This window comes from Morone saxatilis, unplaced genomic scaffold (genome assembly GCF_004916995.1).
Source record: "Morone saxatilis isolate NCDOM2014 unplaced genomic scaffold, NCSU_SB_2.0 Contig3, whole genome shotgun sequence".
NCBI classification, from domain to species: Eukaryota; Metazoa; Chordata; class Actinopteri; family Moronidae; genus Morone; species Morone saxatilis.
Window position 1 is genome coordinate 13,912,557 of NW_023339873.1, and position 15,131 is coordinate 13,927,687.

Consider the following 15,131-nt stretch of genomic DNA (forward strand, 5'->3'; position numbering starts at 1 on the left):
AGACCAATCTTAGGGGTATTTTATTATTTTATAGTTACAGTTACAAAACAATACTTGTGTTTTCTGCTTGAGCAGCAGTTCCTGATTCTAGATTGATTTCATTTCACATAACCAGTGACTCTGTTTCTGCTGACAATTGGCATCAAAACGGGTCTTCCAGGGATTAGTGGCGGAAAAAACTGCAATCCCACAGTCTTCTCCCATGTGTCCATGGTTATTTGGTTCTCCATCCATCCAATACCTTTGTAAACATCAAATCATTCATAAAAGTAATCATTAATTCATAATTACTACAGCATTAATAGTAAGACACTACAGCTCTCACCTTTGTTCCACCTCTGTGACATTATTAATCCAGACCCATGTCGCCTCTGTCGCTGCGTCAGTGAGACCAATCCAGTATCCACTTTCCCAGACTTGACGTGCATTTCTTACACTTTCAATTATTTCACTCACAAATTTCTGTGAAGCAAGAAATTGACATTTTTAAAGGGCTTAATTATTTACATATTCTTAACAGTATTTTCTAATTTCTTTTCAACCCACCTGCTCCTCCTGGTTATCGATCACAATCAGGTCGGCTCCACGATTACCACAGTCTGTTCTGCTATCTGGCCAGTTCTTTTTGACATTAGGTAACTCAGTGTAGGAAAAGAAATAGCAGGATGAGTTGTAAAAAGTCCATCCAGGGTGGCATCTGCCACAATTTCCTTCTGTGACAAATAAAAGATTTGTGTTTGTCACTTTCTGTATTTTTCTGTATTTTGAATTAACAGATTAAATAAAGTATAATCAACTCACCCAAAGCTGATACATTGGCCTGCAGATTGGTCTTCTCTGTTCGCAGGACCTCAATCTGCCTCTGATAATTGTCATTGATGGTCTTCAGCTCCTCAATTTTCACTTTTAGTTGTGCATGGTTTTTGAGCGCTCTGTCTAACTCGTTCTTGGCCTCCTCTTTGGCTTTCATCACATCGCTGTGGTTGCTCAGGAGATAGTCCAGCTCAATGATGAGCTGGGTTGCAGCTGCTTGGGGAACATTGAGGGAACCCTCTCTGACTTTGGCACCTGAAGAGGAGAAAACACATTGTCACAAAGAGAGTTGCATAAAATCTTCCACATTTTTTTTCTGAGTAAAAACATGTCTATTCAACTTTCTCAAGGAAGTTCCAGAGAAAAGGGAAATGAAACTTTTGGCCAACAGTCTTACTCACAATTTATCCCAATAACAACAGCAGCAATCAGCAAAACAACGTTCAACAGTCCCAGACAGAGTATAACCAGTCGGATGATGGGAAAAGTGAAACCACCTGTAATCAACAATGTCAAAAATCACAAAACATTTTCACATATTTTCCAATTTACCCTGTAGTTTTATCTAGCCATGCAAATACAGTTTGTTTGTGGTCATGACTTTAAAAGAATGTCTTGGTTACTCAGTATGATACTTTAATACTCACATTTTCTGTGGCTTTATTGTTTTAAATAAAGGTAAAGAAAGAAAAAAGGAAAAAATCCACAGAAGATTTTGAGTATTCTGGCTAATCTTAACTGTAAATCCTATCACTACATACACAGTGTTTTTTACATTTTACATTAAGCTACAGATATATCACTTTAAAGCTACAATCATTAAGGATAGGCTGTATGTTTAGCATGTATTTGAAATGCATCTCTTCAGCTCTTTAACTCTTCATTCGCTAACATATTAATAATGACAAAAATGAATTAATCAAAATCACAAGGTCAGACAAAGAAAAAAGAAAACAACTAGATGAAAAAGTAAGAAATGTGTCAGACATTGCAGGAAATGTCAAACTCTGTACCTTGCCAAAATGTTTCAAAATAAGTGCGGAAATTTCCATTTTTGTTGTCATTTGCCCTTTTCTGTGAATTCTCCATGACTGCAGTGTTGTAGATACAGACCACTGAACTGCTTGCCTCCTCTTTTATATGCAAAGGGGGCAGAGTTAGTTTGAAAGTGAGTGCTTCTTCCAATTGGTGCTTTGTTCCATCACTTACTTACGCAAGGCCAATGGTCATAAACTAAACTTGAGAATAAGGATTTGCAACAGTATTGTTGGATACAATCTTACCAAGGCTATCTATCACAGCCAGATCAACCGGATACAGTGCTGTCTGGCCAGTTCTTTAAGGGATTTGAGGCTGATTAAGAATGGAAGTTGCATGACGTGTTTAAAAAGAAAACACCCAGACATTAAACTTTTTTGCAGAAAAAACATATCAGACACACATTATTGTTCCAAGCATACTGCTTGTTTAAGTCTTAATACATGTAGCTTAGTTAATTCATTCATTTGGTAGTGTACAGTGTTTAGTTTGTCTGTTTTAGACTACTGTAGAAACATGGTGGTTCAACGTGGAAGGCAACCTGTGACGTATGCAGATCTAAAATTTTGAGGTCACAAAAACATTGAGGTGATTATACACTAATGAAAAAATATCTATGAATATTATATTCTATTTCTGCCAATTCATCCTCTTAAATGTCATACACTGAACCTTTAATGACAAGTTAATTTATCAAACACATTTTTTCCAACAAATAAGAAAGTCAGATTAATAAAGTGTGGTTTTGGTGTGTTGGTGTGCTGCCCACAAATCAGTGTGTCAAGTGTTGCTTTGAAAATAATTTATTGTTCAAACTCTATTCTTTAGTAAAAGTTTTTACTATCAAACCATCTGCAGAATTAGTGTAATGCTGCACTCAAGTAGCACAATCACAAAAGTTGTTTTCACTCACTCAACTTTTATTTACACTCAGAACACATTCAGGAACCAATTTTACATAAACTTACATAAACTTTGCATAAATCCATGCTAGAAGCTCTGTGAGGTTGTTCTTAGTCACAGAATAGGGATATGGACGGCCATATCAATGCTCTCCACAGCTAGTTGGGTTCCATTTCACATAACCAGTCCTTGTTCTCTTGGCAACTTGCGTCAAACCATGTTGCCCTAGGGTTTTTAACGTTCATAAATGCTGCACAGTTCTCACCCTGTAGTCCATAGTTGTTGGGCTCCCCTTGTATCCAGTACCTAAAGCAAGGGCCGAGGTATATTTTACAATCTCGCTCTCTCTCTCGATGCATGTAATTAGTTATCAGATGAAAGGATTTGATTTGCGTCATTAACATGTCAGAATTTAAGAATTTGATGGAGGTGCAACTCGTGGTTTAATGGACACATTTATTCAGATAATTATTTACAAGCTTCATGATCATTCTTGTTGATTGTTGTTGAATAATTCTTTTAACAAAACAACACAGCATAGTAAGACTTAAGTTCTTACCCTTCACCCTGCAGTGTCACATTATTTAACCACATCCAACTGCCCTCCTTCTGAATATCCGTAAGGCCAATCCAGACCCCACCTCCCCTGATCCACCACGGTCGAATGCTTGGATCCTGTTTTGGTAGGTACTCAAAAAGATTTAGCTAGGTAAACAAAGAATAAACAACATCACAATGTGTTACTATAAGGTATATATTTACCCTTTATATTAGCAGTTCAAGCATAGCTAGCAACTGATAAGATGCTGAGGGAAGCATGCTGTGCTCTGGTGACTAGTTGAATGCTGCTTATGGTGTCCTGGACCAATAATGCAAATGCTCCATATATAGTACTGAGTTGTTGTTATTGTTTTCTTCTTGCAAATTAAAATTAATAAAAAGAATGTTCATAAAAATCTGCTATTGAAGACAGTGAACTCTGTTTGAAAGCTCTGGAAAAAGCTAGTAAGTGAATCTTGATTAAATGTGTAACGAAACCTGTAAAAATACTTGAAACCAGTTGTGTTTGTACATGAACGTGCAACTCAATTGTAAGATGTTGCCTATATATTCTCGACAGCAAAGGTTTTTAAAGCAAAGAGTCTGACGCTGAGGGCCTCAAACAACCCCCAACCCGGCATTTACTATATCTTCAACCTTACCATATGAAAGTCTGTGTGAATGTTTTCACAGTGGTATGGGGCTTTACTTGCTTTCCAATGCTTGGTAAAACTCATTATGAGGCCTCTGTGCCTTCAGGTTAACCTTGCTAAACTCCTCTGCTACTCTCCCCTCTCCTTGAAATGCCTCCGGCCTTTGTTTGTGATGCACATCGCACACTGAGGCCGTGGATGGTGTACAACTTGAGCGCTACAGTATCTATTATATAAAGCAGATATTTTGACTAGTCAGACCAGGAAAAGCCCTAACTAAGCACTAACATTAACAATGTCTAACAGATGCATCTTTCCTAAATACAGTGATAATGTGGAAACCTATAAAACAAAGATCTGCAACTCCATGCACATAAAACCCTGCTAACAACTGAGAATGCCACTTGATTTCTGCAGCCTTTGTCATGCTGATACTTTGCTGATACTTTTCAAAAGGCTACTGGTGTTCATTAAAACATCAAGAATAACTTTACCCGCTCATTTTTTTACCCACCTCCAGCATATTGGACTCACCTGCTCTTCCAAGCTATCTATCACAGTCAGATTGGCCCCGCGTCTGATACAGTCCGCCCTGCTGTCTGGCCAGTTCTTTGAGGGAAGGGATGCAGATTTAGAATGGAAGTAGCACGACGTGTTGAATAAAAACCATCCAGACTGACATCGTCCACAACTTTCCCCTGTTGAAGAAGAAAATAACTTAAAGTCACAACAACAAGGAAAGATGTTATTCTAAAATGCATAGAAAAATAAATGCAGTAGCCTCTCACGGCTCTTGGCTGTGTCGGCCAGCACTGTTGCCCTCTGCAGTTGTAGCGTCTCAATCTGCCTCTGGAGGCCGTCATTGGTGGTCTTGTTCTGCTCTAACTGCAGTTTCAGCTCCTTGTGGCTCATGAGCTCTTTCTTTAATGCTTGTTGGGCCTCTTCTTGAGCTTTGATCGCCTCAGTCTGCATTATCTGAAGTTCCTTCACCTCTACGAAGAGGGCTTGTACTGTCATTTGGTGGGGAGCGGGTAACTGATTGGCTTTGCCACCTGTGAACAGCAGAAAAAAGAAAAGGGTCACTCAGGATACTCAGGAAAACAAGCTACTGTATTGAATAGCATTGGGAGAATATAAATGGTAAATAGCTTAGTTAATGAATCGTTTGGTACAGTGTACTCCAATAGCACCGTCCATGGATCAGTTGTACTCACAGTAAATCCCAATAACAACAGCAGTTAACATCAGAATAGTGTTTAATACTCCTAAACACACGATAACCATCGGATACAGTGGAAGACTTCTGGACCCAACTCTGACCGTGCACATGGATCCTGAACAAACAGACACTTCGATGTGAGCTCAAGGTGAACAACAGATAATGCACTACATTTGTTTAGAAAAAAAAACATTACAAGGACAGTTTAAATAACACAAGCCTACCTTTGGTTCCTGTGTTATGATGATGATGAAATGATTTTCCATCTGTGCTGTCCTCGTCATTAAAAAGCATGTCTGGATGTCCCTCTGGTCTTCACTGGTCTTTACTCAGAAATCCCCCAGCAGGTCGCTTTTATCTGTGAGGCGGCTGCTCTGTCAATATTACAAAACTGTGTGTACGTGTGTGTGTGCTTGAGTCCCCCTCTCACTTATGTGAAAATGTCTCCTGCCTTAAAAGTGTTTTTTTTATGTCATTTTAGGTTTTTACAAATGCTATATGAACTCTGATGGACACAATGACAAGTTTATTGAATATACTTTACACTTGGCATATTGTAATGCACACTGGTGCTCTGGTGGCCTCCAATGTGCTGTCCACATGGGCCAAAGGTTTAATCACATGGGAGGGAAGTGATTTAGTTGCCATATACGGTAACAATAGAAAACCATTGCAGGCAGTGTTTTAACAGGACAGCTTTACAACATTATTGGATTTTTATATAATTTTTGTATCAATGTGATACCTCGGTACTGGCTACAAGTTTGTTTACATGCACCAAACTTTCTTTAGTAATTTATATCAAAATAAAGGAGGTTACACACCCCTGATTTAGATATATTTTATGGGGGAATTCATTTTAAAAAATGTTTAATGGTTAAAATAACAACACAGGAATGTCTCTTTTGGCTGATGCACCAAAAGAAATACCTGGCACATCAAGGAGACCGTTTAATTTGACAGTTTCCGGGTTTGAGCACTAGGAAAGGATGGACGAGTTTTCGGTGTGTTGTTGCCTCTTTAGTCGCGTTTCAGACGAGACCAAACCGTTTCAAACATCCGCTACTCGTGTATTTGTTGTGCAGACTTGCTTCACTTCCCTTAGTGAGTTAACATTTTCCCCGACACTCGAGGGTTTCATAGTGGCGGGCGGGCGGCGCTGCACTAAAGTTAAACACACAGAGACAGGACTGGCGCCATTACCGGAACTGCGATGTGTTGTCTTTCAAAGTAAAATACACCACAACACCGTTTGAGGATACCCCTTTTATTCTGAAACTCACAAAACTTGGCTAAACGTCTCCTTTTTTTCCTTTTTTTTTTGTTGTGTCATGCTTGACACTGTTGCAACTACTATAGTTGCACGTATTTTGCTACGTCGTATTTCGTTTTCTGACATTGTATATTTTGCAGTGGCTTTGAGGCACCCGGTAGCGCTAATACAGTGACAGGCCTGTTTGTTAGCCGACAGGGTTTAACATGTTAGACGTGTGTGCGGGTTTGTAGGAGACTTTGAGAAAGAGTTGTCGTCAGGCCTGTTCGGGTTATTTCCATCACTGCCACTGGCTAACAAGTCCCTAAACAGAAATGTCACTGGAGGACTATGAAAGACATTTCGACTCGCTAAATTCAGATTTGGGCGGCGGGTCTGTAGTCAGTGAGCGATCCGCGTCGAGCACGTTTAATGGCGAAGAGGAGAAGTTGCATTACATTCCTATCCGGATCCTCGGGAGGGGGGCGTTTGGTGAAGCAACTCTGTACAGAAGAACAGAGGTAAGTAAAGTTGGGGGTCTCTGTGTCGGCACGGATCACACACGATGCCATTCAACGCTCATTTTTCCTTCATGAAAACTTTGTTGTTGTTGTTGTTGTTGTTGATGAAAGTGGAGACATGTGCCATCTGTGCAGCAGCGAGACAGCAAGGAAAACATGTCTAATTCTGCTTTACAACTTTTCCTTGTGGGGTTTTTGCAGTCATAAGTGATGAGAACCGCAGCTTAGATAGGTCAGACATGTGCTACATGTTGTTTAGGATCGTTGTGATTTAGTGTACAGGATGTGTCTGGCTGAACTGAACTGCTCATTGTTCCTCTGGTTCCGTGCCCCTGTGAGACATTCTTGAGTGAGAACAAGACGAATGGCTTCCCCATGCCTTGCCTCTTTATCCTGTATCACAGTTGGATGCACATATTGCAGGATGTGGGTTTGCAGACCCCTTTCATACCACCCCTTCCTTCAAACAATTAGATTTCATTAAAGGTTTTTGTTCAACATCTGTCTATTCTGGAGGGACACATCTGCATGCTGCTTTTGAGACTTGTGTTATTTAATGAGATGCCCCCTCTGGTTTTACTAGGACAACTCTCTGGTGGTATGGAAGGAGGTGGACCTGAACTCACTCTCCGAAAAGGAGCGCAGGGATGTCATGAACGAAATAAGCATCCTGTCCATCCTAGAGCACAACAACATCATAGCTTACTTCAATCACTTCATGGATAAAAACTCCCTGCTCATTGAGTTGGAGTATTGCAATGGTGAGTAAATACTGCGTAAGGAGATTGGATTTGAATGCTATTTATTTGTGACAGAATTGCTAAACAGCCCTCTCACCACAGGAGGAAATCTGTACGATAAAATCAACCAACAGAAGGGGAAACTTTTCAGTGAAGAGGTTCGAGTGCAACACCGCAGGGCATTTATTTTATACAAAAGACTATTCTCTATTCCATCTTCACCTGTAACGTGTTTCTTTAGGTGGTCGTATGGTACCTGTACCAGATTGCCTCAGCTGTGTCCCACATTCACAAGGCTGGGATCTTACACAGGTAGGATGCTCAGCATGTCAACATTTTATTTTGTGTCTAACAGTGATTTTATTTTTACTAATCGAACCATTCTTATTTTATTTGTCTCACAGAGATATCAAAACTCTGAACATTTTCCTGACCAAAACTGACCTCATCAAGCTGGGTGACTACGGTCTTGCAAAGAAGCTAGACTCTGAATTTTCAATGGCAGAGACTGTAAGTTCTCATTTCTTTTCCCTTAGGATCTTTAACCAGACTGGCTTTGATTTAGTAAATATACTGTTACACTGTAGTTGAATACTCTCTACTGACTCGAAGTCTTACACTTGGTTGCTAATTGTTTAGACTTGTACTCTAGTCTTTAGCAGTACGTAGCAACATAGGGTGTTCAAGTGTTCTCTGTAGTTGGTAATCACAACCAGACAATTGTCAGTGTATTGGTGCAAGCAGCCAGCTGTCTAGAGCAGCAGTGGACTATCGACTTCCAATAAGTTCCAACACAAAATATATATAAATAACGTTATGTCAAATGACAATATCCAAGCACAGTTAAAAACTGTTTGCTTCTCCTTCCAAATTAGCAACAGCTGTGTGCACTTAAAGTTAAGTTAAATTACCTGAGGTCAGCCTCGGCCTTTACAATATACCCCCTGTGGCTAGGAGGAATAATACACAGACACAAATCAATACATGGCTCCTACAAGTGTAGTGGTAATGTAGGTCTTGGTCTTGTAGATGCTCTTTTTTCTTTTAGATATTGCTTTATCATTTATAGCAGAGATCTCAAACTGCCCTCCATCCCCCTACCTGATGTAAAAAATAATATACTATATATTTAGTATACATTTAATCTACCCCTTCATATACAATTAAAATAAAAACACAATTCTATTTTTAAAAATGCATTCTGTTGTTTCCAAAATAATGCAAAGGTCAAAAGTGCGTGCAAAGGCTTGATACAAATAGAGCAGGTTTAAGGTTTTTTTTGTTGTTGTTGTTTGGCTGCCAACAACAAAGATGATATAAAATGATGATGTGATAATGTTAGGTATTATGTTAGAAATAGAAATATTTTCAAAATATTTAAGTTTGTAGTGATGCTATGGGTGTTTGCTGACCATGAGTTTACTTTGCAAATACTTATTTTTGAGATCTAGCACTACACAGTTTATTGCCATATCTCCTCCTGCATTAGCTTGAGATACATGTTTTACCAGATCTTCTTTTTGCACTTTTTCTTCTTCTGTAAATCCAGTGTGTGGGAACTCCATATTACATGTCACCTGAGTTGTGCCAGGGATCGAAGTATAACTTCAAATCAGACATCTGGGCCATGGGTTGTGTAATTTTCGAGGTCTTAACTCTTACACGAACATTTGATGCAACGGTAAGCTGTTATTTGCTAGAAACAGTTTGAATTATTTGGATTAATCGGATCACTATAACTAATTAATTTTGCTCTTTGTGTCCATAAGAACCCTCTGAACCTCTGTGTGAAAATAGTTCAGGGCAACTGGACTATGGAAGTGAACTCGGATGTCTATTCTTCTGCGTTGATCAAACTGGTGTATGAGTGCCTCGATCAAGTGAGTGAGGGGAATAATCAGAAGACAGTGTTGTTTCAGATTGTTATGAAACAAATGGACTGATGCCAGAGATATTGCTACATGCTAAGCAGAAGTCTGGCCTCCGAGAGGGATATCACTGTAAAGTTCTTGTGTTGTTTTTGTGTCACAGGATCCTGCAAACAGGCCTACAGCTGATCAGATTCTGGACCAGCCAATTATCTCCTGCAACAGACAGTAAGTTGGTTCAGAGGGAAAAAAAGTGTTGTGTTTACTTCCTAAGTAAGAAACTATTTTAGATTCTGTTGAATGCAATAAAGTCAAAATGACAACCCAGTGACAACTTCTCACAATTTCTGTTAGGGAGCTTCTAGAGCGAGTTGCTCTGCTGAATTCTGCAATGAAAAAACCAAAGTAAGTTGTACACACTTTGTATCATATTCTCCATTTTAAAAGCCTGTCTATGGTCCCTTAAGTAAAAATTCGTAGTATATAACTGATTGTTGTCTGGGTTGCTCCATAGGCTGAATACGGCGACTGATACACCTGTTGCTGTGGTGACCACACGCTCAAGGGAGGTGTACTTCTGGGGTGGAGGGAAGTTCACCCCCCAGAAAATGGACACTTTTAAAGGAGGCAGCAGTGCCCAACATGTGTGTGCAGGCGAGAGTCACTTTGCAGTGGTGACCGTGGAAAAGGAGCTATATACCTGGGCTGTGAGTATTGAGCCGCCACTCCAGGAGAGATCTGCTGGATCCAGTTGTCCTAGTGCTTCATTACAAAGAACCCTCTCTTTCTCCAAACGTCTCTTCAGAATGTTCAAGGTGGAGCCAAGATGGTGGGCCAGCTGGGGCACGGAGACCAGGCATCGTGCCGGCAGCCGAAGAAGGTGGAGAAGCTACAGGGGAAGTCCATCCGACAGGTGGCGTGTGGGGCTGACTTCACCGCCTGCGTCACCGGTGAGTGAGGAAAACTTCCTTAAAACTTGAGAAAGAATATGTTTTCTTTAACTGCACTTTTTGAACCCTCTGCTGCTACCACTTTTGCAGATGAGGGCCAGATGTACATGTTTGGGTCAGACTATTATGGCTGCATTGGAGTGGAGGGTGAGCTTGGCATGGAGATTTTGGAGCCAGTGCTTTTGGAGTTTTTTGAGGAGCGGCCTGTCCGTCAGGTGTCGTGTGGAGACAACCATGTGGTGGTCCTAACTCAGAGTGGGGACATCTACTCCTGGGGCTGTGGAGAGTATGGTACATAGGTTTGCTGTATTTACTGTCGTTTTGTGCTGAGGTCATTAAGCCTTTGCAAGGTTGTTTTTGCTGTTATAACTGTAACCAGCAGGTGGAGATAGTGGCCCTTTTAAATGTACAGTCATACATACGGTTTCTTGGTCCAAACTGCTCTATTTTCCTGCTGCAGGGCGTCTCGGCCTGGAATGTGAGGATGACTTCTCTTCTCCGATGCAAGTAAGATTTAGTTCCCTGTTTTGGTAAATTCCTGACTGCCTTGCAAGAGGTTAAAGCAATATGATAATATAGTGTTGTCTGTAGCAATTTATTTCTGTTTTTCCCAGGTGGAGATCCCTAAAGGCGCCACCATCTCCTCGGTGTCATGTGGCAGCGACGGAACTTTCTTTTTGACAGAAGCTGGCAAAGTCCTGGCGTGTGGAAACAATGAATTCAACAAGCTTGGTCTGAACCAGGGAATCTCTGGTCTCAAAAACCACACTGGAGAGGTACTGGGTTATACTTAAAGGATGGTAATGATAGAGACTTTAGGTGATGCAGTTATATTTATATGTTTTTTTTTTTGTTCCTGTACACCACACCAGGGTTACCAGGGGATCCCGTACATCACCACATTGACCTTGGCAAAGCAGCTGTCACGGTTTAAGATCCATGTCATAGCTCCAGGGAAGACCCACACAGCTGCTATTGATGGTAATACAAATAGATGCTCATATTTCAAACTCACATTTCACCATTTCAAAGAAACTTTATTTCAAATGATTTCTGGGTTGGCAGAACGTGGTCGTCTGATCACCTTCGGTTGCAACAAGTTCGGACAGCAAGGTGTCAAAGACTTCAAGAAACACCAGGGTGTCCAAGTCCTCGTCGGACCCTTTGGAGGGAAGATAGTGACCAAAGTGTCATGTGGAGACGGCTTCACTATTGCAGCCACTGAGGGTGAGAACATGTACGCCTGTGAGCAACCATGATCTGATTTTATGCTGCACACGGCGTCGGTCTGTGAACAGCAACAGTGAAAGTAACTTTGGTTACCTGGCTGGAGGTTGGAGTTGTGCAGCGTGTTGCCTTTAGCTCTTCCTCTAATAGCTCACTGTGGCTGCTCCTTCTTGTTCCATCACTCCCTGACATATTTGTTAGTTTAGGAAGGGCATGATTTGATATGCAGCACAGTTTTCTATGAGCCAAGGTAAATATTGTAGATGATCACGCTAATTTAATTGTGGAAAGCCAAAATCATGATATCGATTCATAGTCGATTAATTGTGCAGCCCTAATAATCTGTATATTCTATGGATTTTATGTCAATGTTTGAGACCGTTTTATTTCTACCCAGAAGCCACTGCCCCAGACTTTTGGTCCTGAGCATATATCATATGTTTTTGATTCTTGCAGACAATCAGATCTTCGCTTGGGGAAACGCAGGAAACGGGCGACTTGGGATGCCTGCTGATAAGGGATTTGGTTCAGAGGTTTGCCCTGCAATGCCAAGGCCAATCTTTGGTTCCCTCCACCATGTACCGGACCTCTCTTGCCGTGGTTGGCACACCATTATCATAATGGGTTAGTAATCACAACCAGACAATTGCACAGTGTATTGGTGCAAGCAGCCAGCTGTCTAATACATGTTCTTCTTTGCAGAGAAAGTGCTAAACTCAAAGACTATTCGCTCTAACAGCAGTGGACTATCAGTTGGCAGTGGTAAATACTTTTTTGTGTATTGATTAATTTTATTGGCTTAAAGAAAAAGTCTACATTTACACCTAACAATCTACATTGTATGTGTGTACATATAGGACTGGGCCATGAGGCATCTACATCCACAGTGGATCTGGACATAGAACCTGGTTCAGAGACGGAGTGTCGTGACAGGGGTCTCGGGGGTACAATGGAGGATAATACAGAGGAGTGCTTCATGGAGACCCCGATGATGTCAGCAGCAAGTCAGACTGGGGACAGCTCCTGCCCCTTCTGGCTTAGAAAGGTTTGTTACAATGAAGGGCAAGGAAACTTAAGTTTGAATCATAAGGCAGAAACATCTGAATGGAGACTACAGTGTTTTAATTCAGGGAGGTTATCATTCAACAGGAGCTCGAGGATGCAGAGTACATCCCGATGCCGGTGGGCTCTGAGCCACCCACTCCTGATCAGCTCGCTTCCTTCTCTGAGAGCGTCACTCTACCTTACGAGGAGCTGAAAGAGCTAAAGGCAGCGGCAGCAGCAGTCAGCAGTAAGAAAGACCTATCGGTAATGCAAAAATAGCTGTCCTTTGCACTAATCTAGACATTCATTTTATACTCCTAATGAAACCTTTTAATATTTCACAATTCTGCTGATCATGCTGGGTAATACCCCATTTTGAAACACATCCACTGTGTTCACTCTCAATATTCCACAGACTAAACGAATGAGCTGTGGTAAAGTCAATGGACTGGAGGATAACGGCGGCAAAAAAGGAGAATCGGGCGCATGCTGCAAATCAAGCAGCGAGGTCACACAGGTATCTGCACATCAACAATAAATATCAAGATCTAGTCAGTACGTCCCATCGTCCCAGTATTTGACAGAAGGGCTTATTTTGCAGCTGCGAGAGACAGTCGCCCGTCAAGAGACGAGGATCCAGATGCTTGAGAAGCAGGTGAGACATTTTTCCACCTGCCCGCCTCCGTGCCGATTCTGATCCTTGTGCATACGTAACCGCATGTGTTCCTGCCGTCTCTAGGTTGAGGAGCAGAAGAAGGAGAATGAAAGGCTCTGGGCAGCAATCAGTCGTTCAACGCTACGGGAAGCAGGATGTGACAACAACGGAAACCATCACTCTGACCGTATGCCCGGGGACGGAGGAGGAAGAGGAGGAAGAGGAGGCGGATTCACAAAGCACGGAGGCCGATCGGCGGGGGCCAGTGTGTGAGACTTAACCTGCAGACGTCAGATCGTGGGAGGAGCGTCAAAACTCTTAGCACATATTGAATTAAACAAGCTGGTTAGATGGGGAGTGGAGGCTCAGTTAGAGGGTGCAGCCCCGTGCCCATTCACAATGGTTACATTACAGTATACGTGTTTGACAGAGCGCCAAGTTGCATGATTACATTTGATTTCATATGTAATACTGTACACCACCTTGCCCACACTCATATGCACACTTGTGTACACCTGGTGCAGTGATCTAGCTAGTTTCTCCACAGACTGAAATGTTGGCTGGATTCAACATGAAACATTGGACCTTAACACCTGTGGGAGACAATCATCATAGTGATCATAGTGTTACTCTGCAATGTGAATGTTAAGTCCATGTTTTGGTGGTATTATTGTTGATTTAAGTGTTGTCAGCATTGAGGCTTTCGTCCTAAGTGCCTCAGACAATTAGTATTTATCACATAACGGGTAAGACCAGCTTATGCAAATAGGAGATTTGCTAATGCATGCAAAGATGGGGTTTGCCTCCTCTCAGTTGTTGAGAGATGGACACTCAATGTATCTAGATTGATCATGATTCATGTTAGCACCAACTTCCAATGTGAAAGCATACCTTTCTTATGAGTCACTTTATTTTTTCATTTCATTTAATATTCTTAAAAAGTTCTACAAAATAGCCTCTCAAATCTTTTTTTTTTTCATATTTATCAGACATGTTGGCTATTACAAACATTCTAGTTATCATGCAAGTATATTATATATTTTAATTTGCATATTTTATTGTCATATAAAAGCATCTGTGTGAAACACGAAACTACTGATACATTTTTTTTAAGCAACTACTTTTGGTTACTTTTTCTTATAGCCTTCTTTGAGTCTTGAATTCTTGTTGGTGCAGCACATGTGGATCTATCTCCTTTGTAACGTATGAACACTTGAACAGTTTTCTTTGAATGTGGAAAACGTGGTTTTTAAAGCATTCATAATATAGCTGACCTTGCAGCTATAATGTTATTGTTTTCTTATTGCATTTTGTAACCATTTTATCCGTCATTGGTACTTTCTGAAATGTTGTTTTGCCGTAGTTTGCATCTTTTGTGAAAGCAAATATGTAATTGCATTTTTTTGTTTGTTTGATGCCTATGGTTTTGTTTGTGTGTTATAACAAATATATATACAGTATATATATGTGTGTGTGTGTGTGTAAAACCCTTTGACATGGTTAGCTTACAGTTTGTTGACTCGTGGTCAGTGAGCTGTCAGATGTCAACAGTGTAACACTGGCAGTATTTCCACGCAGTAAAACGTTATATACAGTGCCTTAGTAAGCTATTGAAACCAAAGTTAGTGCAAATATGACAATGCTGTGCCTTGGGTGAATTTTTATACAGTGTGTTTACAGCATTTAAAAATGTGGTTTATTTTTTTTT

General features: G+C 40.8%; 2 protein-coding genes across 3 annotated transcripts; one reads left to right on the top strand and one right to left on the bottom strand.

Annotated features, from left to right (window-relative positions):
* LOC118336936 lies at nt 1–6,370 on the bottom strand. The gene is made up of 13 exons (XM_035673705.1): nt 5,391–6,370; nt 5,162–5,281; nt 4,736–4,999; nt 4,482–4,645; nt 3,314–3,459; nt 2,914–3,060; nt 2,701–2,722; nt 1,827–1,944; nt 1,215–1,310; nt 802–1,068; nt 547–713; nt 326–462; nt 1–241 (listed from the first exon to the last, which is right to left on the bottom strand). The coding sequence occupies exons 1-13, from the start codon at nt 5,458–5,460 to the stop codon at nt 88–90; spliced, it is 1,872 nt and encodes a 623-aa protein (XP_035529598.1). The 5' UTR covers nt 5,461–6,370; the 3' UTR covers nt 1–87.
* A 40-nt stretch (nt 6,371–6,410) lies between these two features.
* Nucleotides 6,411–15,125, top strand: LOC118336802 (serine/threonine-protein kinase Nek9). 2 transcript variants are annotated; one of them, XM_035673536.1, is made up of 23 exons: nt 6,416–6,939; nt 7,523–7,700; nt 7,782–7,837; nt 7,921–7,991; nt 8,084–8,189; nt 9,229–9,360; nt 9,449–9,559; nt 9,711–9,775; nt 9,902–9,952; nt 10,062–10,254; nt 10,353–10,497; nt 10,588–10,788; nt 10,958–11,004; nt 11,112–11,273; nt 11,370–11,478; nt 11,563–11,724; nt 12,181–12,348; nt 12,427–12,486; nt 12,582–12,769; nt 12,874–13,032; nt 13,184–13,285; nt 13,370–13,423; nt 13,508–15,125. In XM_035673536.1, the coding sequence occupies exons 1-23, from the start codon at nt 6,754–6,756 to the stop codon at nt 13,694–13,696; spliced, it is 2,895 nt and encodes a 964-aa protein (XP_035529429.1). In that variant the 5' UTR covers nt 6,416–6,753; the 3' UTR covers nt 13,697–15,125. The 2 variants fall into 2 exon arrangements, 1 of the variants encoding a protein (XP_035529429.1); XR_004797128.1 differs by lacking the exon at nt 13,508–15,125 and having other exon boundaries at nt 6,411–6,939; nt 12,874–13,015; nt 13,370–13,392.
* Nucleotides 15,126–15,131: the final 6 nt, after the last annotated feature.

Excerpts from the sequence above, each read along its gene's own strand:
- LOC118336936 (XM_035673705.1), bottom strand. The coding sequence starts at position 5,460 with ATGCTTTTTAATGACGAGGACAGCACAGATGGAAAATCATTTCATCAT. Across the intron at positions 5,282-5,390 it reads TCATAACACAGGAACCAAAG|GATCCATGTGCACGGTCAGA; the intron begins GTAGGCTTGTGT and ends CTGTTTGTTCAG. Across the intron at positions 2,723-2,913 it reads TGTGAAATGGAACCCAACTA|CATTACACTAATTCTGCAGA; the intron begins GCTGTGGAGAGC and ends ACTTGAGTGCAG.
- LOC118336802 (XM_035673536.1), top strand. The coding sequence starts at position 6,754 with ATGTCACTGGAGGACTATGAAAGACATTTCGACTCGCTAAATTCAGAT. Across the intron at positions 7,701-7,781 it reads TGAGTTGGAGTATTGCAATG|GAGGAAATCTGTACGATAAA; the intron begins GTGAGTAAATAC and ends CTCTCACCACAG. Across the intron at positions 12,770-12,873 it reads GCCCCTTCTGGCTTAGAAAG|GAGCTCGAGGATGCAGAGTA; the intron begins GTTTGTTACAAT and ends ATCATTCAACAG.